The 24,416-nt window shown below is 43.6% G+C and overlaps 1 protein-coding gene across 4 annotated transcripts in view; it reads right to left on the bottom strand.

The window, feature by feature from the left end:
- MAPRE2 (microtubule associated protein RP/EB family member 2) overlaps nucleotides 1–22,725 on the bottom strand; it is a 156,342-nt gene extending 133,617 nt beyond the window's left edge. Inside the window, exon 1 of one of the 4 annotated variants that reach the window (XM_027068773.2) lies at nucleotides 22,637–22,725. Coding sequence is in view for 2 of the 4 variants with exons in the window: in XM_053206619.1 (XP_053062594.1) it covers nucleotides 12,120–12,230 (111 nt within the window). In the remaining 2 variants the exon portion in view is untranslated. Of the gene's footprint in view, nucleotides 1–12,119; nucleotides 12,602–20,329; nucleotides 20,454–21,146; nucleotides 21,326–22,636 lie in introns of those variants that run through there. The other 3 variants (XM_015082325.3, XM_053206620.1, XM_053206619.1) reach the window with 3 other exon arrangements.
- Nucleotides 22,726–24,416: the final 1,691 nt, after the last annotated feature.

Raw genomic sequence — 24,416 nt, 5'->3', positions numbered from 1 at the left:
CCCTCTAGAGACTGCTTCCATGTCTGACCATATAGCCATAGGCACTTAAGAGGTATCAGAATTAAGAAGGGGTTGTAAAGACTTTCCAATCATGCCCCACCATTGAAAGATCTCGCTTTTTCTTCAGTGCCCTGTATCTAACCAGTGAGGCTTCTGATCAGTGCAAGGTTAAAGCATTCTCTGCACAAAAGAGATGGGAGTCACAGCCTCTCCAGTTGCTCCTGGCTGTATTTTCTGGGAAGGGGACACTGCTGGGACATGAACTGAGGTTTTCCCCTCCAGAGAAGGGCCAAGTGATCTCTGGACCTTCAGAATGAGCTGTATCCTCAATTCCAAACTCCTGGGGCTGCTGTGAGATATCGAATCACTCCAGTTATAAATCACATGCTTTAGTGTGGGAGGTCCACAACTTTCTAGGAATAAAGCAGAATGTAAGCATTAACAGAAAGTCACAGACAATTAATCCTTAGGCTGATCCTACTCCATATTAGCTTTCTGAAGAGTCCTGCCTCCGCCAAGCACCACCTCAATTATTGGCCTCGGTTGGGTGGGTTGGACTCAGGGCCTTCCCCAGAGCAGCAGAAGGTGTCAAGAGCCCGCCCAGTTCAACTGTCTCAGGGGACCAAGAGGCATGACTGCCGGGAAGCACAGAACTGAGCACACACCAGGGAAACCAAAACCAAATGAGATTATCTGGCAAGTAAAGGAGGTCAAATTACACTGACTCTTGGGCACTGAGTGTGGTACAACACATTCCTCTCCTTTAAGCAAGGCAGACTACAAAATGACCCATATTGTATATTTAAGTGCTTTTGAAAAATTATAGCTGGCAGATAAAGGGATTTTGGTGGAATACATTAAGAACGGTAATGATGTTAAAACTTTTGGTCGTGTGATTTAGGCTTCTATAAAAATAAAATATAATCCCCCCAAACGGTCTTAAGTCATAGCTATAATAAAATAGAAATTCAGTTATTTTCATACAAATGGAGCCTCACCCCCTCTTAGAATCCTCCTTTATCCATCTGCTACTTCCCATGTGAACCAGGATTAAAATAATTTGAGAGTGCCCTTTCTATTCTAGAATAGACTACTCACAGTGCTCAAGGCATGAAAGTAAAATAAAAAAGACAGACCTGAGAAACTACATGAGAAATGCCATATGTATTAATTCTGTGAAAGGTTCTTAATAATTACACGACTTCACTATCCTCTTATCTGTTTATAATCAGATACCCTTGAAAATAGTTGGAATGGAAGAACGGCTCCTTTCCTCACAAGTTGACTGCTAATAACACGTAGCAGAATGTTCGTGAATAAACAAAGTAGCACAGTGAATGGGATCAGATTCATTTTAAGAGCCCAGCATCCTAATTTAGCCTTTGGGTTACAGTGGAAACTAAATCCTCCCTTTACATGTGTCCTGTCTTTATGGTCTTATTCTTTTGACCATCCAAAGAAGAAATACAGTAACAAAGTAGAAGCATTGAATGGGTAACAGGAAATTTAATAAGACTTTGGCCATAGCAAGAAGGTTAGGATACCAGGTACGAAGGGTTGCTAAGACCTCTCTCAAAAGGTGGATAGCCATTGTCCACTTGTAGTGTTGTGTGGGAAGATTTTCAAACTAACATTTTCAGCAGTCTGTTAGAAGTGTTAAGTGGATGGAAACTTCTTGAAATACGCAGGATTATTTGCTTAGCCTCTACCCCCAGGTTTTCTGTTGGTGCTGATGTACATCCTATAATGCTCATGTAACCACCAACAACACTGTTTTGGTGGGGGGTCCTACTGTGGAGTTTTCTAGAGGAGACCCACTTACAAAATATTTGGGGGCTGGATCAGTAATCATTTAATGGGGAAATTTACGCTGAATTCCACTCACCTGGAATCTAGTGACGCTCCAGAACAGAAGTACTGATTATGTTATCAGGGATCAAACTTGGGTGGGTGGGTTGTGGAGCATAGGGAAACAAACCCCCATCTATTCTAAGAACTAAATCTGGGCCAAATACCCAACTTGAAATGTTTCCTAAAGACTTTTCTTTCCACAATTATGCAGGTCTATAGCTCTTCCTGTTTTTTGTAGTCTATTGGTTTATTAACACAAATACAACATGCACATAAGCAGTCTGTTATTTTCTTCACTGGGCAGTCTGGCATTGGGATTGGGGACTGATGGCCAGCTGGGCTGCTCTTTCCACAAGGGCTCTGAGGTGCTTGCAGGAGACGTTGTGAGCAATCTCTACACAGTAAGATTTGTTGCACATCAGCAGCACTTCAAGCTTCTTGATGTTGTGGACCAGAAACTTGTGGAAGGCACTGGAGAGCATGTGCTTGGTTTTCTTGTTGCTCCTGTAGTCAATGTCGGGCACAAGATCGTGCCCTTGAATCTTCTGTGTACCCTATTGTCAGTGCCTCTGGATTTCCACCAACTGTGCTTAATTTTGACACCTAGGTCTGACTGGTGCCAGATGAACTTCTTGGCCCTCTTTTTACCAAACTTGGGCTTCACCAGAGGTCTGGGGACAGCAGTGGTCCCAACCAGGAGCTGGCTTAAACCCCTGCAGGCAGCACCAGGGAAGAGGATGGCTCTCCATTTTGTAAAAATGTTTCACAGACATCATCTCACTCAGATCTTGAAATCTCAATTCTTTCTCCACAGGTTCACTGTGCTCGCCTTTTGGCTACTGCCTTTTGCTCCTTGATTTTTCTTCCTTAGAAACTCTCATCTGCTATGGAGTTGCAGAGCCCTCTAAATGAGCTTTTCCCCAGATGGTTCCCCTCACTCTCTGCCTTCCAAGGAGTCTTTTTAGACATTCCCTCCCGGTCATCTCCCTCCACCTCAAAGAAATTAAATACTACCGAATAGATTTTATCTGTTAGGGTAGAGCTTTAGACGGCCACAAACCACTGTAATATCTGATTTTTGTCCCCATTGAGAGGGCATGCTCCAATCTAATTGAACAAAAATATCACGCAACGTCTCTGGGCTGAGATGTAGGGATACAACCAGGAACCAGGTGGGCCCTGTCCACCTACTCGGTTAGGTACAAAACCCTTTTTTGCTTAACCCCTAAAAAGAGTCATCAATCACAGGAACTTATTGTAGGAAATCACACAGCTGATCAAGGACAGAGCTGGGACCCAAACTCTGGTCTTCCGAGTTTCAAATCACATGCTTTTCCTATGAATCTGTTCTGACCCATTCTCCTTTTTTCTCCCCTTAGCTCAGGCTTTCTTTGCATTTTAAAATTCAATTTCATATTTTTGGAGCAACAGAGCACCAAGTTTTAATCTTCATAATTTTTTTATGCAGTTCCTAATCATTCATTTGTGTAACATTTATTGAACCCATGAGAACAGTTACCGCTTACGTGCGGCTTCTGTGTGTCAGGTGCGGTCCTAAGTGTGTTCCCTGAATCAGCTCATTTACTTCCCGCTGTAACATTCTGAGGGATGTGATTTCTTATTTTCATCTTACAGCTACATGGAGGCTTGTGGCAGGGCCAGGACTTGGGACCTCGTGGACATCATGTTACACACCTTTTATGTCCTAGGCACCCTGCTAGGTGCCGGGGCTCTAAAGGGTGAGAAATTTACAGTGCAGCCATCCAGGGGCTAATAGACACACTCATAACTATACCATGAGGCTGTGAATGCAAGCATATTGACAGGGAGGGTCAAGAACAAAAAGGAAAAATGTATGACTGCTGTTTCCTGGATGATCTGTAGGATTTGAAGGCCATTGTTTTCCTCATTCTGAAAATTAGAGAAAAAGAAGTATTTTCCTGCTCAGGTTCCTTTATGGCAGTGCTTTTCAGATTTTGAGTCAGCCAGGAATCTTAAAATTCAGATTATGATTCTATAGGCCTGGGGTGGGGTCTGAGATTCTGTCTTTCTAGAAACTTCTAGATGCTGCTGCTGGTCCAGGAACCACACTCTGAGTTGCACAGAATCTGTTCTCAGAGCTCTTCCCACAATCTGCTATGTGCTGATTGGGGCTGCACTTAGATGGGCCATCCACTCAGACGATTCCAACTGATGTAAACTCATTTATAGCTCCGACCTTGTCACCAAAGATGGATCAAAGCAAAATTTAGGAGGTCAAGTCCATCCTTGGGACACATTTTTCCTTGCTCCACTGCTCCCCCCCCAACATCCCTAATCCCCCAGTGGTCACATACTCATCAAGAGTTTCAGGTCCTTAGAGAAAGTTCTCTGCTTTCCAAGAGGATGTGTAGCTAATTAACTAATCTGTGCAAATGCGTTGGGGAGTGCTAATCACAACCATTTGTTATTTCTTCTGCTGACCCAAATGGCTGGTTCTGGCTTTGGTTACACTGGTGCCCTCAATGAAGCCATGTTTATCTTCCCTTGCATAGGGAAGGGACTCAGCTGAATTTACTGCACATACATCCAGCGTGCTTGAGACACAGGAGGATGCTCAGGTGAGCTAAGTAGTCTCTCTAAAACAAAAAGGGAGCAAAAACCTTAAGTTTGCAGAAGCTAACTCTTTTGGTAACTCTAGTATACTTGAACTGTCATTTTGCCTAAAAGAATCAGGTTCAAAGTAGGTTTTGAGATTGCCAGAACTTTCTAACAACACTCCCGGACAAGTCATGACTTCTCCAGGTGCACTTGCATTCTTTTTTTTTTTTTTCTAACTTTTAATGTTTATTTTTGGCAGAGAGGGAGACACAGAATCTGAGGTAGGCACCCGGCTCTGACTGTCAGCACAGAGCTTGATGTGGGGCTTGAACTCACAAACCAAAAGACCTGAAGTCAGATGCTTCACCAACTGAGCCACCCAGGTGCACCTCCCCCTCCCCCGCCTTTTTAAATTTTAACTTGCATATTCAAACTGAGGGAAAAGAAGCAACCATTCATGTCAGAATATTAAGAGTCTTCATCGGTGATGGGCTGTATACCAAAATGGACTTATCAACCCATTTTTTGGAACCCCATTCATCTTTCCATGGGAAATAGGAGGCTGTTACAATTTAATAGCTTTATGAACAAAAGGGAACTTTGAGGGTTACGTGGAGAATCCAACTCTCCTTTGTAAATCTGCCTGGTATAAAGGGCACTGGACCTGGAATAAATTCCCTGGGACTGAGGTTCTCCCCCTTATGTGAACTGTGCATATACCATTTAAACTCCAGGCTCCAGGGGTGCCTGGGTGGCTCAGTCGGTTGGGTGTCCGACTTCAGCTCAGGTTACGATCTCACCGTCCGTGAGTTCGAGCCCCGCATCGGGCTCTGGGCTGACGGCTCAGAGCCTGGAGCCTGCTTCCGATTCTGTGTCTCCCTCTCTCTCTGCCCCTCCCCCGTTCATGCTCTGTCTCTCTCTGTCTCAAAAATAAATAAAACGTTAAAAAAATTTTTTTTTAAACTCCAGGCTCCAGTTTTTATAGTTTCCTGTCAAGTGCAGCTAGTTAGAGTGTTCGTGCTACATAGAAGCATCCTTTATTGCAAATTTCTCTGTAAATGGGAAACACTCATGATCATCATCACTATTTAATAATTGAGTTTGAACCACATCTCCCTTGTCAATTGGATCTGAATATTAGTCACAGGATCAGGAAGTTGAAGTACAATCAATTATGGCAAAAACCAACGGCTTGGAAAGAATGGGAGAGAATGCCCATCTGAAGGGATCTTGTGGGTGTGGCCTTGAGCAGGACCCTCACTCACAATAGCTGAAGCCTCTTGTGCTGCCTCTTCTGTAGTCTGTGACCTCGGCAGTTTCCACGGCTTGACCACAGATCTATTAAGGTTGGCAGTGGAGGGAGAAAAAAAAAAAAAAAGCAAAGAACAAAGCCGTCTTTTGATCACAAGTAGAACTTTCCCTGTTAGCTTTAGGTCAAATGCTAGTTAGATCAGGCCATTGTAGGGATTTCATGCTTCGCAGACATGACTGCACTGAATGCAGGGTTTTAAGATTCTTCTTTCTTTCAAATCTTTTCAAATCTTCCTAGAGAAGCTAGTTTTTCTGCCTTTTGGTTCCTCCCCATCCCACAAGGTGCTTCCTTTCTGCTCCCCATGGGGAGATCTACCGCACCCCCTGGTCTTCCCAGGAGCACAAGGTGCTGGAGAGCCAGGAGGAGGAGGGCCTCTTGTGTCTGCCTGTACTTTGGGGCAGCTCAGTACAACTCATTGCTGGACTGGATCAGTAGTCCCGCTTGTCCAGGTCTTCCCTGATCTCTAACAGGGTAAGATCTACGACCTGTGTATAGCTCAGCCCAGGCCCACTGAGGGAGAGAGGACCAAATACTGACAACCAGGCTTGTGGGGAAAAGGGAGCTCAGCAGGCGATCTGAGTGGATGCTCTTTAAAATGTGCCTGCTCTGCCAGAAATCCCACCACTTTCCTATTTGGATCTACGATGGCCTCATACGTCAGAAGCTTAAATCCTACCACTATTTCTGCCCTGTTGCAATTTAAATAATTCACAGTGCTAACGGGCTATTGAAATGATTTTCCTCATGTTTTGAAAAGCTCATGGGTTCTCTGAAGTACAGTTCCCATTACATTTCCTATTATAGTTCATTCTAAGAGATGGATTCACAGCTACCTTTTGGAGCGCTGGGATATCTTGTGGGGGAAGCAGAGGGAAAGGGAAGATACCCTCCTAATCGAGGAGGCTAGAGGTCACAAGTGAATTGAGTTGTTTGCATTGCACCTGAAGCAGAGTTGGGACACAACCCATGTCCCCCCACAATCAATTTAAGTTGACTTGTTAATAAGAACAGTAAGAATGATGTGGTGTCTAACTTGCAAAGATTGTGTAAGCAGAGGAGAGGCCAGCATTCTTGGTCTTAACTCCTAACTCATGCTTATTTCTCTTTTGAAGATTTTGGTAGATATTACTGCTTCCTCTTTGAGTGTATTCTTTCTCTAAAACTTTAATTCTTCATCAATGGAATTTAACTTCCTCTTAGTTTTTTAAGCTCTAGAGCCTCTGTTCATGATCTTTAGGAGATAATTTTTTCAGATAGGGAAATCAAAGTATGAAAGTCTCCCCACGCCATACAAAAGTAATAACACAGTTATTAACTACTTAACTTTCAAAAACAAACTCCCCAGAATGTGAAAAACCAAAAAATACACGTGGCTTTTAGATTCCATGAGCAACGCTGAAACCACGAAACCTCATACGAGTTGAGTGTTAAAGGTCTCTTTCCTTTGGGAGGCGCCACAAACCCCATGGGAAAATATGACTCAAAAGGACTTAGGCTTGAGGTCACAGTGTACAGAACACAATTGTTCTCCCCATCCTGCATGGCTCACCTGCGTCAGATTGCTCAACAAGGTACACTCTGAAGGTGTCAAATGACTCTTAAAAACCCCACCCAAAGTTCCCTGTCTGGGCGAAATTACGATGAATAGCATCATCAGACACGCAGATAAGCAGCTTAGGACAGAATAACAATGTAATACACTCTTCCACAAGAGAAGCCACACTCAGATGCACACTCAAGTTGGTGTCCATGGTGATGGGTCAGCACAGTGACAGGCTCCCAAAGGGGAAAAGAAGCCCCACATTCTTCAATATAGTTATACTCCCCGTGGTCTATGGGGCTAATTGTGAGAGCCGCTGGTAAGCAGTACCAGGAGCCTCTGTTTCCTTTCAAATAAGACAAACAATAGCCTTGCAGGACAGACATTTCTTGTTTCTGGGTACAACTTGATTCCAAAGCCCTCATCCATCTCCTGCTAATTCAAAACAGCAGCCTCCCGGGCTAAGCCTCATTCCATCAGATTGTTCACCCTTGAGTTCACAAGACGTTCCTTCCACAATGAAAGGACCAAGTGGTTCCTGAACACAGAGAAAGCTCCTGTTCAGCTGCTGTTTCATTTTAGTAGGAGTTCAGAAACATCACTGTAGAAGTTCTTACTCTTTGTCTACAGTTTTAAAACCAGTATCTGGAAAAAAGAAAACAAGTCCTCAGGGTATCAGGGGTTCACTTTGAAAGTGGGGCTGGAGGAAAGGCAGGATGGTGGACAAGAGTTCTATCATGAGATTTTTTTGGATAACAGATTTTTTTTTTAATGGAAAAAAATTCCATACGGTAGGATTCACGATAAAACACATTGTAACATCTATCAGGATTAGAAATGATTTTGCAGCATTCCACGATTTACCTTTCCTAACACCTACGTGTATACTCCATCAGAGAACCATTATCTCTAGGTCTTACCAAACGCTTGCCAGAATCTGCCCCTGCAGGTTCCCTCAGAGATGTTGGTGTTTAACAAATATTAAATGCCTTAAACAAAAAAAGATGAAATTCCAACAGTGGCTTTTCTGGAGTTATTCACAGAAACAGAAGCATTTCTCTCCCCACAACCCCCAGTAGGTTTTCCATAGTCTCCCAAACATGAGCCAGTGACCCTGAGAGTCCTACCTAAATACCCACTTTCCCAGCACGGAACCAAAACTTCCACCTACCTCTTTTCACCTACAAAGCAGTGGGGTCAGAACATGACAAAACAACTCCAAATATTGAATGCTTACGTATCAATTATGCTCCACTCGGACCTGGGGGACGTAAAGATGAATACGAGTCCAGCCCGACCGCCAACCGATTTATGTGCTGGGGAGGCCCATGTGTGGGGAATTAAAGGCAAACTGCAATGAGTCACCTGACCTATCCTGGATGGGTGGGGCTGTGGGAGGTGGGGAGAGATAATGGCTAGGAGGTTAGGAAAGGCTTTCCAGAACAGCCTTTCTCAAATGTTAATCCAGAACACCTGAGAATCTTACTACAGTGCAGATTCCGATTGAGAATGTCTGGGGTGGAGCCCAAGCTTCAGCATTTGTAAGATGTTCCAGGTGATGCAACAGCCGCTGGTCCGGGGAGCACACTCTGAGTGGCAAGGACCTCGAGGAATGAACACCTGACATAAGACAAAGGCTGAGCTTGAGTTAACCAAGGAAAGACGCCTTGGGCAGAAAAACATTCAGAGACATTGAAGCTAGAAAGATCATGCTGGATGTGGGGAGCAACATTCAGCACGGTAAGGGAGAGGTTTATGTGAAACATTGTTGAGTGCGAATACAGTCAATAAAAGCTTTACACAAAAATGGGAAAAAATATTTTTAATAGTTGAACGGTGGTGGTAAGATTAGGAGTGGTCCCCCTCTCGCCCCTTCCTCATCGTTGTCAAACTCTCACTCATGAATTTTGTGTGGCATTTATTAAAACAACCACAGAAGGATACATTCGTTTCTCTTCCACATGCTGGTTAGGGGAATTCTGTACTGGGGTGTCTTTTGACAAAATGACCACGCGGCTTCCTCCAATCTGGGATTATGTGATGGGCTAAGATACACAGTTACTTAGTGACTGATGGCAACGATTATGTAGTGACAAGGTTATGATCACTACAGAAAAAGCTGTGTTTTTGAAGGAATAATATTTTATAGAAGGAGTCAAGTAATTAAAAACATTGAAGCGTGTTTTTATAGTCCATCCGTAAAATTTCACCTGGGGAAAAAATGCGAGAGGAATTATATAGAATTTGGACAGAAGAAAAACACCAAGCGTTGTATCTTTTGACTTCACAGAGCAAAGAGTGGCACCCCGGTGAGGAATTCATTGCTTGGTGTCCCAGAGCACCTTGCTGTCACAGGAAAGGGGGAGAACTTTTAAGTTCCTGAGGGACAGAAGGGAAGGTTGTGATTGCTAAGGATATATGGCCAAAAGCTATACGTCTCTAAGATACGTGCTCTGTGGTTCCATTCCCAGCGCATACATGAACTCTTAAAATGAACATCACCTTTCTTCCAAATTAGGTGTGTTGCAGGAAACTACATATATAATATTTAGTCAACTGCCAGCCATATGTGAAGGTCACTAAACAAATCTATGTGTCACTCTACATATTATAGTCTTCATAAAGACTCACACATTGTGCGAGTCTTACAAGAATCCTGTGAGGCAATGCTGGGCTCTAGTGTCTCAAGTTGACAGATGAGAAAACTTAACTGGAGGGGCATTGATGAAGGATGGTAAGTAACATCTCCAAAGACAACCAGTCAGTCAGCAGCAGAACTAGTTTTAAGCCTCAGGCCGTCCAATGTTCTTGCTGCAGTTCCAGAATGTTTGCTGTGACACAACCCTGTAACTTCTTTTTAAAAAATGTATTTATTTATCTTGAGAGAGAGAGAGAGAGCACAAGCAGGGGAGGGGCAGAGAGAGGGGGAGGGAGGGAGAATTCCAAGCAGGCTCCACGCTGTCAGCGCAGAGCCTGTTGCGGGGCTCAAACTCACGAACTGCGAGATCATGACCTACGCAGAAGTCAGATGCTTAACCGACGGAGCCACCCAAGTGCCTCCAAAACACTAACTTCTTAAAAAAAAACAAAAACAAAAAACAGGTGGGCAGGCAAAGGATGTGAGGATTTCGAACGTGAAAGGAATCAAAGTCTATGGAACCTTTTCTCTGAGTTTTTAAAACTCAGAATTTCACAGACCAGTTTGGAGCTTGCCATAGGCTCAAACTGCATGCCCTCTGTTCAGTTTGTTTTTTTTTTTTTTTTTTAATGTTTATTTATTTTTGAGAGAGAGAGAGGCTGAGAGAGAGAATCCCAAGCAGGCTCCTCACTGTCAGCACAGAGAGCGACATGGGGCTCAGGCTCATGAATTGGGAGATCATGACTTGAACGGAAATCAAGAGTCAGACCCTTAACCCACTGAGCCACCCAGGCGCCCCACCCTCTGTTCAGTTTTAAAGGAACCTAAGGATGTAAATATATAAACAGGTGGTGCTGGCATATAAATATCCACTTACAATATATGAAATGAAGAAACACAGATTTGCTGGTGACTTGAGGCCCAGGAAGTGTGTGCCACTTAATTTATGGGTTATGGATGAAAGACAAACCAGGATGTTATTTATAATAGGCTGTCTGGTAAGTCCTTAGGTCTTTTTTTTTTTTTTGAATTTTTGAATTTTAAATTTTTAAATTTTTAAAGATTTTCAGTAGGTTCCATGCCCAGTGTGGGGTTTGAACTCATGACCCTGAGATCAAGAATCATATGCTCTACTGACTGAACCAGCCAGGCATCCCATGAGAGTCTTTTTCATACTTACACTTGTCTTATTTTGTTAAATATGTAGATTATAAAACAATATTAGAAATGGTCATTTAGGATTCTCATAAGAAAACAGAAATATAATAATTGCATATCAAAGATATTTGATCAAAAGAAACTATTTCTTCTTAGGTGTTAAAAGGGAATTTTGTTAAGGATTATTTCAACACGGTATTAAATCAAAAGGCCAATTTATGTGTGAAAAAGTGAATCCTCTGTTTCAGGGTTTCTCAAACTTTCATGTGCATGTGAATCACCTAGAGATCTTGTTAACGTAAGGACTGGTTGCCAAGGTCTGGGGTCAGCCCAAATCCTGCATTTTAGGACACTCCTCTGGCGTACTGAAGCTGCAGTCCCGGGACCTCACACAACTAACAAGGCATCCTTGGAATCCCCTGGGAGTGAACTTCCTTGGAATCACTAGAAATCATCAACTTTTATTAGCAATGTCATGCTAACAATCTACCTATCAATGTATCTATTGAATTAGAAGGTCTGTAAAAAAATAGAAGGTACCTTTCAATAGCTTACAAAATAAGATGGCCAATTTTCTAGTTCTAGTTTCTACTTATTTCCCCTCATTGTGCAGAATACTGCAGATAATAGCTTGATTTTTTCTTTAGTAGGTGAAAGCAGGGCAGACATTTTAATGTATTACCTTGGACATAGAGTCTCAGATCAGATATTTTACAGACCAGAAAAGCTAGGCCTTTTGAAATTTATGATGGGATAAAAGTAGGGTTGCAAATTTGGAGAAAACAAAAAAGAGATGAGAAACACTAAACAAAATTCCAAACAACCAAAAAAATGGGATGCTCAGTTACGTTTGAATTTTAGCTAAAAGACTAATTCTTTTAGTATGAGTATACGCCATGTAATACATATATGTAATATATGGGACATAGTTACACTAAAAAAAAAAATCATTGCTTATCTAGAATTCCGATTTAATTAGCCATCCTGTATTTCACCTGGCAACCCAAGAGAAACACCCGTTCCCCCAAATTCTAACTTACCCTGAAATGCTGAGAGAACAGGTAGCGTGGAGAATGAACAGACCCCCTGACAGTGCTGTTTAAACACTCTAACTGCACCGAGACTGCTTTCCGGATTTGCCAGTAACACATACAGCACTTGGTTGTTATGCTGTTGATTTGTGGAAACTCCTTTTAGAAGATTTGTGCCCAGAAGACTCCACTTGAGAAAAAAGTTGTGATAGAAGGCAAGCTGGAAACTAACAAAAAAATCTTCCGTCAATAGTTTCCTTTTGGGGAAGGACCAGGGGGAGCAGAGCAGAAGGGTTTTCCTTCTAGCTCCCACTCTTTTGGAGACTGAAGAAGATCAGCGGGAAAATGGAGACAGTGGTTTCTTGGTTAGAATCATGAAACGTTCTTTGTAATGGATCAAATTCTGGCAAGCTGGTTGGGTTTTAAAATTATTGAAAGAAGGAAAGAATGCATAAGGTGGTTGCAGGGATGCTCCACTTCCTGCTCATCAGTTGTTTGAAAACAGCCTCTACCAGCTTTTAAAGAAGGGGATCTACTCTTGCACTGCTGGTGGGCACGCAAACTGGTACAGCCGCTCTGGAAAACGGTGTAGGGGTTCCTCAAAAAATTAAAAATAGAACTACCCTATGACTCAGCAACAGCACTACTAGGAATTTATCCAAAGGATACAGGAGTGCTGATTCATAGGGGCACTTGTGCCCCAATGTTGATAGCAGCGCTTTCAACAATAGTCAAATCATGGAAAGAGCCCAAATGTCCATCAACTGATGAATGGATAAAGAAGATGTCGTTTATATACACAATGGAATACCACTCGGCAATGAGAAAGAGTGAAATCTTGCCATTTGCAACAACGTGGATGGAACTGGAGGGTATTATGCTAAGTGAAATAAGTCAGTCAGAGAAAGACAGATATATGTTTTCACTCATATGTGGAACTTGAGAAACTTAATGGAAGACCAGGAGGGAAGGGAAGCGGAAAAAATAGTTTCATACAGAGAGGGAGGCAAACCATAAGAGACTCTCGAATACAGAGAACAAACTGAGGGTTGATGGGGGGGAGGCAGGGGTGAGACGGGGAAAATGGGTGATGGGCATTGAGGAGGGCACTTGTTGGGATGAGCACTGGGTGTTGTATGTAAGTGGGAATCTACTCCCGAAGCCAAGAGCACACTGTACACACTGTATGTTAGCTAACTTTACAATAAATTATGTTTGAAAAAAATAAAGAGGGTAATCGAGTCCTCTGGTTTCACTTTCATGCATGGCATCCAATAATAAGTTTGGCACACTTTAGCAAAACTGAAAGAAGTCACCTCATTTTCCACCTGCTTTTTCTGGCTTATTTTACCTTCTCTGACTAACTCCAAATACCAAGAGTTGTTCTTGCCACGTTGTTTATAATTAATTCTAAGTTAAAACCAAGGTTTACCTGTTAGCAAAATGCTTGAGTGTTCTGCCCCTGTTCAAGCAATTGAAACTTATGAATTTCTTACTCTGGAAAAATACAGTAAATCTTCATTTTAGAACTACTTTTTTTAAATTCAAGTTTTTATTTTAATTCCAGTTAGTTGACATACAGAGTTATATTAGTTCCAGGTATATAATATAGGGATTCAACACTTTCATACATCACCCTGTGCGTATCACAACAAGTGCATTCCTTAACCCCCATCAACTATGTAGCCCATTCCCCTACCCACTTCCCCTCTGGTAACCATCAGATTGTTCCCTATAGTTAGGAGTCCACTGCGGGGGTGCCTGGGTGGCTCAGTCAATTAAACGTCTGACTCTTGGTTTCAGCTCAGGTCATGATCTCCCGGTTTCTGAGTTTGAGCCCCTCACTGGGTTCCACACTGACAGTGTGGCATTCTCTCTCTCCCTCTCTCTCTGCCCCTCCCCCTCTCACTCAATCTGTCTCTCTTGAAATGAATACACTTTAAAGAAAGTTTTAAGAAAGAGTCTCCTGGGTCGCCTGGGTAGCTCAGTAGGTTAAGCGTCCCCTGGTCGCGGCTCTGGTCATGATCTCGTTGTTTGCAAGTACAAGCCCCGCAGAACCCTCTTGGGATTCTCTTTCCCTCTCCCCCTGCCCTCTGCCCCTCCTCTTCTCATGCTTGCTCTCTCTCTCTCTCTCTGTCTCAAAACAAATAACTAAACTTGAAAATAAAGAGTCTGTTTCTTGCTTCGTGTCTCTCATTTTTTTCCCTTTGCTTGCTTGTTTCTTAAATTCCACATATGAGTGAAATCTTATGGTATTTGTCTTTCTCTGACTGACTTATTTCACTTAGCATTATACTCTCTAGCTCCATCCATGTCATTGCAAATGGCAAGATTTCATTGTTTTTCATGGCTGAATAGTATTGTAGTGTGTGTGTGCGTGCGTATGTGTGTGTGTGTGTGTGTGTGTGTGTGTGTACCACATCTTCTTCTTTATCCATCACCCAATGGACACTTGGGCTGCTTCCATATCTTGCTATTGTAAATAATGGTGCTGTAAACATTGGGGTGCGCATATACCTTTGATTTGGTATTCTTGTATCCTCTGGGTAAATACCCAGCAGTGTGCTGCATCATAAGGTAGCTGTATTTTTAACTTTTTGAGAACCCTCCATAGTGTTTAATTTTGGAACTCTCCTGGGGAGAGCTACATGTGATATATGTATGGCACAAGTTATATTAAAGAAAATCTTGTTAGTAAAATATGAAATCTACATTATGATAAGGGAGTAAAGTTGCTTTTTAACTTGAACTGGTTACACGATCTGTCCTCAGTTGTCCCCCTTCATCTTTCCCCCCCAAATACTCCATCATGAGCAAAAGTAAGTTAAGTCCCCTCAGGAGTTAGATATCTCTATGCCATTACTGCCAATAGTCCTAGGATGGGGTTAAATGCCCTTATAATTTGTTTTGTTTTGTTTTTAGAAATTATTTAGCTGATCTCAGGTTCCTCAAACTTTACATTATCTGAAATGCATTGTTTGATATAGTGAAAAAAAGAAGCCCAAACTATCATTTTTTGGTTTCTGAATTGCAGGTGTACTGATTCTGGAAGGGAGGAAGAGGACGAGTTATATATAACCCTTGAAGTTGCTCTATTAATCTAAGTGAAACTCATTTACAGTCGGTGGCATTAACAAAAGAGGAAGTTCTTTTAACTGAAGGAAATTTCATGAGGCAACGCTTAAAGTAAAAAATTAAGACAAGGTCTCATTAATGTTGTTATTGCTCTTTCAAAGGTTCTTTCTAGAATCTTAATAGTAATCTCTCTATTCTTGGGAAGAAGGCAAATAATTTTCATCTCTGGATCATGATCTGATCTGTTTCTGAATTTGGAAGTTTCAAACTAAATTGTCTATGGCATAATGTCAGCTTCTAGGGATGTAAGTGACTGTAAATCTGCTCATTATTATTATTAAAAAAATTTCTTTTAATGTTTATTTTTGAGAGAGAGAGGCAGAGCACGAGTGGGGGAGAGGCAGAGAGAGAGAGGGAGACACAGGATCCGAAGCGGGCCCCAGGCTCTGAGCTGTCAGCACAGAGCCCCATGCAGGACTCAAACTTACGAACCGTGAGATCATGACCTGAGCCGAAGTCGGATGCTTAACCGACTGAGCCACCCAGACACTCTAAAACTGCTTACTATTTAATGATCCTTGCCTTTGTTAGTAGAGAGCAATTTATTTTAAATGTATACTTTAGAGGAGTAGTGCGATTTTCAAAACCGGCAAGTTTCCACATCATGTTTTAAGTGTGTAAAAGGACAGTCAATGAAAAATTTCAAATCTGAATACATCTTCAAATTATGTCTTCATACGCTCAATGAAATAAGCAAAAAATGCCGTCACAGGTTTGAGAAAAAGAAGTTCCTACTGCTAAAGAGTTAAGGCAAGTGTCACCCTGGGCTCACTGTCAAGGGTGTGTTTTCCCATCTCCTGGAGCATTGGAAACACTGACATTGGCTCAACGTAAGTCAGCACTGCCCTGTTTGGGCCTGTTAAGGTTCAGAAGTTTTATAGTTCGCCATTCACAAAAATTCACATATGCTTTAGAAAAGTACTGCTGTTTTGCAAAGTACATGCACACAAAAGAGAAATAGGAAACTAAACTATTTTTAGTGAGTTACCTATGTTTGGAAACAATTTTTTTTTGCCTTCTCTAACAGGGAAAAAAAACTGAAAAAAGACTAAGTGAGCAAATTCTCATTCAGAACCGAAGTATGTTGAATGAGAATAAATCAAGGGTGTGCCAATTTGTACCTAAATACTTAGTAAATATTTTAGGCTTGGTGGCCCGAATGGTGTTTGGTGAAACTACCGTGTTTCAGTAGCACTAATAGCCATAGACAAAATAAGTGAATAAATATGGCTATAGCCCAGTAAAACTATTTTGAACACTGAAATTTGGATTTTGTATAATTTTCAAGAGTCCCAACATATTTTTCTTTTCTTTTTTTTTTTTTTTTTTGATATGTTTTCAACCATTAAGTAAGCCACGGAAACCAATTTTAGTTCACAGGACATACGACCACAGACAGCGGGTCATAGTTTTGCTGATCTCCAAAACACACGGAGCCATGGCTTTCAACTCAACACAAGCCTAGTGCCATTACGTGGAGTTTGTCAGGAGTCACTTTTGAAGGGTGTAGATTATTAGGTTTGTTGGAAGGAACTTTACCAATAATCATCTTCTGTAACTCTGGGGTAACAAATCACAATTTTGAATGCTTCTCTTCAAATTTATGGTTTCAAATTTGGCGCAAAAAAAAAAAAAAATCGTGCAATTAGTAGATTTGAAACACTATAGCCAGATCTTCCTGATCAAGGAGAATAAATTCACTGTAAGCATCTAAGATGGTTGCAGGTAAATATGTAAGATAGTTGGATTTTATTCTTTGTGGTCTCCAGAGGGTGCAGACAATGCTTTGTGGATGTAATGTGCTGCGAGGGAGAGGGAGACATTGACATGTAAATTGAAGGACTATTTAGTAAGAAGCTATACAGGAAGTTTAAGTTTTTGTTGGATGGCATGATTATTATTAACCTGTAAGGGCCCTTCAAACAAGAGAGTTTATGTTTCTATGATTTGGGCAAAGATTCTAAAACTTCCTATTTTGGTTATCTGGATAAGAAGCAAACAATAGCTCAGATTTTGGGGGGCTGGTCTAGTCCAAAGGTTGATTACTTCAGAATAAAGTTGGTGAGATCATCATGTGTGTTAGAACTGAACTTGTCTAGCCAAAACCTCCAAGCAAGATTATATTCCACTCTATTCAAGAAACAGCTACATGATAGAGTCAGTACCCCTGGTTTCTCATCACTTTAGAGTATCATTTAATATTGGGATTTGTGCTCTTTGGCACATGGGAATTCTCTCTACCAGAGTTATGTTTAGGCCCTGATATACTAAGGAGACCAAAGGGCTGTATAAATTTAAGGTAAAAAAAAAACAAAACAAAAAACAAACTAAAAACCTGAATGATTCTGATCTATCCCAAAAACTTCAGTTTCTAAAATTGAGGTGATACCCCTTCTTTCTACATCACCGCTTCTGGCTTACTTGTAAATATTACAGAACTAGGTCTACACCATCCTCTGATGAACAGTTTCTCGTTAATCTGGATTAGACCCATTCTTCTAGACTACGTTTCAGCCTTTCAATATCTTACAACTCCCAGGAAAGGGGCTGGAATTTCAGAAATGTATCCCCAGTGCCTTTTCTTAGCTACACAGAAATGAAATGAGAATGGGCTCATTTCCATCACTTTGGCCTTTGGAAATTCTTATTAACACTTATTTCTGGTGTTATGTGTCAAAGAATATATCCAACTTCTCATTTTAAAATATGCTGACTATTTAAATATATTTGTGCTATTTTTAAAAAAATTTTTTAATGTTTATTCACTTTTGAAGGAGAGAAAGCGAGAGACAGAGTGTGAGTGAGGGAGGGGCAGAGAGACAGAATCTGAAGCAGGCTCCAAGCTCTGAGCTGTCAGCACAGAGCCTGATGCGAGGCTCGAACTCTTGAGCCATGAGATCATGACTTGAGCTGAAGTTGGTCACTTAACCGACTGAGCCATCCAGGTGCCCCACTTGTGCTAGTTTTAATCAAGGCTGATGACAATAAAAGCTGTTTAACTATTAACTCGCAATGCTCTGAAAGAACTCTCCTAGCTTGATGAATTCCTTTAGGCATCCAGATAGTTGGATGGGATTTTTCCATCATAATGGGCAGAGAGCAAACTTTTGTGAAGTGAATCTTCACATGAGAGTGTAGTTAAGTATTCTAACAGTTACTAGTTATGCTCAGAAGTCTAGGTTGTTTTTATGGTAAAACTGTAAATGAACAAATGAGCTACCATTTCATATCACTTAAGAATTGTGATGGACCTTTAGCTCCCACATATCCAGAATGTCCGTCTTGGAAAATAACAACTGAACGTACTCAGGATGCTCTGCTTTCAAATGTTCTCCCCACCTTTTGATAATGTTCAGCATACACAAACAGCATTCACAACACGAAAGGTATTATGCTCTGTGCTATGGGAGCTGCAGACAGAAAGGCTCCTGGAAGAGAATACCAAGCAGGGTGCATAGGGGCTAGGAGAGATTCCAACAAAGTTCTGTAGCTGATAATATTGAATGCTTGCTGTGTGCCAGGCACTGTTGTTCCCCCTTAAAGAAACAGAATGGGGAAGGAAGCAGGTAGACTCAATCATGGTGATATAAAAGGTAATGAAGAGAGGAGTGGTATAAAAATTGAAGTTACGAGTAATAAAAATAAGAAAAATAAGTTTATTGACAAACTACAAGAGCCTTAAATACAGAGAACAAACTGAGGGTTGCTGGAGGGGTTTTGTGGGGGGTGTGGGGGGGTGGGAAAAGCCAAATGGGCAAAAGGGGCATTAAGGAGGCCACTTTTTGGGATCAGCACTGGGTGTTATATGTGAGTGATGAATCACTAAATTCTGTTCCTGAAATCATTATTACAGTCTATGTTAACTAACTTGGAGCTAAGTTTAAAAATAATAATAATTAGGGGCGCCTGGGTGGCGCAGTCGGTTAAGCGTCCGACTTCAGCCAGGTCACGATCTCGCGGTCCGTGAGTTCGAGCCCCGCGTCAGGCTCTGGGCTGATGGCTCAGAGCCTGGAGCCTGTTTCCGATTCTGTGTCTCCCTCTCTCTCTGCCCCTCCCCCGTTCATGCTCTGTCTCTCTCTGTCCCAAAAATAAATAAAAAACGTTGAAAAAAATTAAAAAATAATAATAATAATTTAAAAAAGAAAAATAAGTATACTTAATAACCTGTGTACATTAAAAACTTAAAAAATTTTTTTTCAACGTTTTTAATTTATTTTTGGGACAGAGAGAGACAGAGCATGAACGGGGGAGGGGCAGAGAGAGAGGGAGACACAGAATCGGAAACAGGCTCCAGGCTCTGAGCCATCAGCCCAGAGCCTGACGCGGGGCTCGAACTCACGGACCGCGAGATCGTGACCTGGCTGAAGTCGGACGCTTAACCGACTGCGCCACCCAGGCGCCCCTAAAAACTTTTTTTAAATGTTTATTTATTTTTGAGAGAGATGGGCAAAGTGCGAGCTAGGGAGGAACAGAGAGACGGAGACACAGAATCTGAAGCATGCTCCAGGCTCTGAGCTGTCGAACATGACCTGAGCCCAGGTGAGACACTAAACTGAGCCACCCAGGCGCCCCCTAACCTGTGTACGTTTTGAAACAAGTTATATTATAAGGGTCGTGTCTTAGGGATTTTTTTTAAAGCAAGAAATCATTAATAGCAAACATATTCATGCAAAATGTTAGGTATAACCATTTCTATTTAAATAGACCCTTTAATCCACCACTGAGAGTGTGATCAAACAGTATTTGAGTTTTCTATACTCAAAACTTATGCACTGCTAATTCATCGTCTCTACTTCACATATTTGAAATAACCCAAACCAGTTCACATTCTCCAGGTTTTTTTTTTTTAATATGCCTTCCACCAAGGAAATTACAAGATGTCTAGTTGGTTTTGTGTTTCCTCCTCTAACAGGAGAGCGCATTATAACGAAGCAAGTGGAACAGGCGTCTACGAGCAAACATATCCTGATCAGATATTCAAACACGCTTTCAAAGGAGTGGAATAGTGCGCGTCAAAAAGCTACTGGATGTAATTACTTCCTATTCCCCGGGGCTCCGCCTTAGAATGAAGTCTGCTGACTCACCAGGCTGCTCCCAGTTAGTTTCTGCTGGGTTTCCCCACTGCCTGTGCACGTGAGTCATCACGGGGAATGAAAGTTTCTACCGGCTCCTTAACAACCATGCAGAAACCAGACACTGACAGTGAACTTCGATCTTTCCAATAGGAACCGGACCTAAGGCAAGAGGGGGTGAAAGATGATGTGGCAGGTGTCACCGCCAGCCAAGCCGCCCTGTGACAGTCCCCGCCCTAGGGCGTCTGTGGGCGGCACTCCAGTTCGAGCTTCGCCCCCGCCCTCACCCCAAGTAGTTAAACTGTCATCTTGTCTTGCAAGCCTTGCAGCTGCTGGCCACTGAACTCCTTTGCGTCAATGTTGCTCAGACTTTGCTCCACAATGGGATTACCTGGCGATTAAAGATGAATAAAACAAATAACAAACCCGATGCTTGGCTCTCATCTCCAAACAGGCTGATTTAAATGGGTTGGGATGAGATATGGACATCAGGATTTTCCAAAGCTTCCCAGGTAATTCTAACAGACAGCCAAGTTTGGGAACCTTTGCGATGGAGAAGGTCACTCTTCCCATGCAAGTGAAACTTACCAGTTAAGCATCACTAATGACCACCTGGTGGCCTCCCAAACCATCCTGGAGATCTAGTGACACATAGCCCCTGATAATTTAATTAGTCTGGCAGCCACAAAGAACGCTAGCAAAGCAAGGGGGCATTTTCAGAAGAGACACTGGCTAGTCAAGGACCATCTTCCCTCTTAGCTTACCAAAAACTTGGCTACATTTAGTGCTCAAGAGAAGCGTCTCAAATGTTGCTATTCTTTTTTGTTACCTTTTGATCTCTGCTCTGTTTCATCCCACAGAGTCTTGCTCCGCAAAGCTGTAAGCCTCGGGTCCTCTCAGATTAGAAGCAGGTGCTGCGTCAAAGCACAATCAAGACGGTACTGCACGCTTCACTTGGGCTGGGACCGAACCGCCGCCTCTCAGCGCGGCCCCAGGGTAGATACTATGCTAATCGAGAAAGTTCTTCCGTCTCCTCGCTGGCGGGCGGGTGCAGGTTTGAACACTTAACCCTTGATTTTACGTGACTGCATTATAGTGCGTTTAGTGACTTCCTCTTGCTTAGCGGGTCTGGACCACGTTCCATGTTTTTGGAAGAGAGGACGAGAGCAAGTGCTGGCGAAAACCCGCAGGGAGGGGACAGCAGTGTCGGCTGGTGCCAAAGTGAAGGGATGGCTAATGTTCGTAATATTAATTACTCCACGCGCTACTGACCCAGCGAAGACTAGCAGAAGGGGACTGGGGGTTAAGACAAAGGCTCCTCCTGATCAAATGGCTGCAGCGCCCCTTCCTCCGAGGTTATAGCTCTGCCTTCTGCGCCAGGCGGCACTTGGCAAGGCACTGGCGAAGTGACTCAAGGGGTGGCCAGATCCACTATCTGAAAGTCTGCATTACCGAACGCTCCAGACTCAGAGGGGAAGGTCTTTCTGTGCCCACCCCTCCTTCCTGCCCTTTGTGGGATTTCTGGGCTTCCGCGCAACCCTTCTAAGGGTGGACTGAAGAATTTCCTACGGAAGCAGAGTGAGGAGTCGCCGAGTAGCCCTCGCCCTGCGCCCAGGGTGATCTCTGCAGAAGAACCCGTTGGGGTCAGAATAACAACCCGTTCTCATTTCCCCAGACCTGGCTCCCAGGTCCCGGGCGCCAGGAGCACCAGCGGGAGCCGGAGTTGGAATGGGGAGCTGTGGGGTTCGCCTCCGCCGGAGGGCAAGCACCCGCGGAGGCGGCAGGGCCGGGGGTCTAGCGTTTGATCCCCAGCAGGCCGGCGCCAGCGCGCTGCACTTCCTGGTCTGCCCGAAGTGCGCTGCCTCTGCCAGCTCCCTCGGTTCTCGGTCCCTGCGCCCCAACTCTGGCGCCTCCAGGTCTGCGCGCTGCGGAAGCGCACCCCCAAACCCCCCTCGGCACCAGCGCCAAGTGTCCGCGTCCTGGACAGTCCCGGCCCTCACCCCAGAGCTAGTCCACTTTGCTTCTGCCAGCGTGGCAGCCCGACTCCCTCCCCTCTTCCCGGGTGCGCAGCGCTGGGGCTACGAAGAAGGGGTGCCGCTCGCTGGCGGGTGCACATCCTCGAGCCGCGGGGCCGACCCCTGCACAACTTCTTGCAGGGCACCAGGGACCCCGGGGTCCCGCTGGCTCCGCGACCCGCGGACTGCAGCCCCCCGGCGGCGGGAGGAGGCGCGGCCAGCGCTTGGCCTGGGAGGGACTGCGCCCGGGCAGGAGGTGTCGGGGTGCGCCAGGGCGGTACCGCTTTAAATGCACTTGACTCACCTGCTCCGGCGCTGTCGCCTCCTTCCTCTACTGACAGCTGGGGGCTTTGTTTTCTCCACCCACCAGGCCGGGTGCGCTCCGCCCCCACTGCCGCACGTGACTCGCCTTCTGCCACCGCCACCGCCGCCGCTCGGCTCGTCCACCCTGGAGAGCTGGCCGCGCCACCCTTTTCCAGGGGTGCGGAGTGCGGGTAGAGACCCCAGCCGAGCACAGGTCGCGGCAGGTCCGAGGTGACCTGTCGGCGGGCTGGTTGGAAGGTTGCGCTCAGGTTGGGGCCCTTGGAAGCCAGAATTGGTCACTTAGGATAAAGTGCCAGCCAAAAGAGCAGGGCCGTTGGGCCCCACCAAGAAAGAGGAGGCCAGCGCGGCTGAGAAGAGGGGTCTTGAAAAGGCGACTCCACACCCTGAATTAAGTACCTGTAGCTGGGGGCGTGCTTCCGTTTTTTTATACCAAGCTTTTGTACTCCTACCTGGGGAACAATTAATAATAAGGGGCAAACTAATTTTGTCATGAACGTTATTAATCAAACCAGGCAATTCTAAACCGAATAATACCATAACAGTGCAATCATGGCACATTTTATTGAGGTTTCAAATCTGCTTTTTGGTGCTGTTGATATTTGGATTCTATTTGGAAAACGGAATCCAGGCTGGAGAAGCTAACTCCAGATTATTGATGTGGGCACTGGTCCATTTGGAACAATACTTGTTTTTAATGAAACGAATTGAGAAAATGTTCTGGCTTCAAGACCCGGCTCAGTATCTGCTGCTTTTGGAAGTGTTCCTGACCTTCGCTGATCTCCAGTGTTTGAAACTCAAAGAACCTGTTGTCTGAATCCTTCCTTTTGCCCTTGGAGAACACCTACATTACCTCCCCCCTCCCCACCCCCTCCTATTGGAACTCAGGGGAAAGTTTACCTCCAGCTGTCGCAGCATCCTTTCAACTGAAGTCTGTATAGTGGAGTGACTTAGCATAGTGAGTCCCAAACGTTAATGTGCAGAGAGATCACCCCGGGGCCTTGTTTAAACCACATCCTGATGGACTGGGTCTGGAATTGGGACTGATACTCTGAATGCCTGGCAAACCCCGAGGTAAAGTTAGTGCTGCTGGTTTGAGGATCACATGCTTGCTCTAGCAAGGCTTAGAACACTCACTTTGGCATTGGCCCGCCTAGTTTGAGTCCTGATGCATCACTTAATAGCTCTGTGACCTTAGGCAAGTTTTCTTAACAATTTGAGCTCCCCAAGCTGTAAAATGGAAATACTCCTAATATCCACCTCCTAGGGTTTAAGATTAAATGAAAAAAAAAAAAAACTTGTAAAACAAAAAAAGTACCTTGTGCCTGGCACACGCACCTAGGGTTCAGAAAATGTTAGCTAATTAACTCTTGGGGTCATCCTTGCAGGAGCAAAGCTGGCACAAAGCTGAACATACAGGGGGAACAGCAGGTACAGTGGGAGTGGAGACAGCCAGCCTAGAATGACCGCAGCACCCCATAGTGTGGAGCCCCGGACAGAAGAACAATCCTGTTGAATAAATGGAGGACTGTAATGCAGAGCAAGTCATACATGTTTAAAAGTTCTGTTTCTTCTGTAAAACTTTAAATCTTGATAAATTAGTTCTGGGACATTGAATTAAAAAATCATTTGCTTTTTATTACAGATAATGTCCAGCTGCCTGTCACATGGGTAATCTATTTTAATATCTGAGAGAGTAAATGGATTGTTAAGGAGTAGTGCATTTTTTATCCTCATTAAAAACCTTGAAATTTAAATTTAAA

This window comes from Acinonyx jubatus, chromosome D3, assembly GCF_027475565.1.
Source record: "Acinonyx jubatus isolate Ajub_Pintada_27869175 chromosome D3, VMU_Ajub_asm_v1.0, whole genome shotgun sequence".
Classification (NCBI taxonomy): Eukaryota; Metazoa; Chordata; class Mammalia; order Carnivora; family Felidae; genus Acinonyx; species Acinonyx jubatus.
The sequence above is the reverse complement of the archived record's forward strand: the minus strand, read 5'-3'. Positions and strand labels throughout refer to the sequence as shown.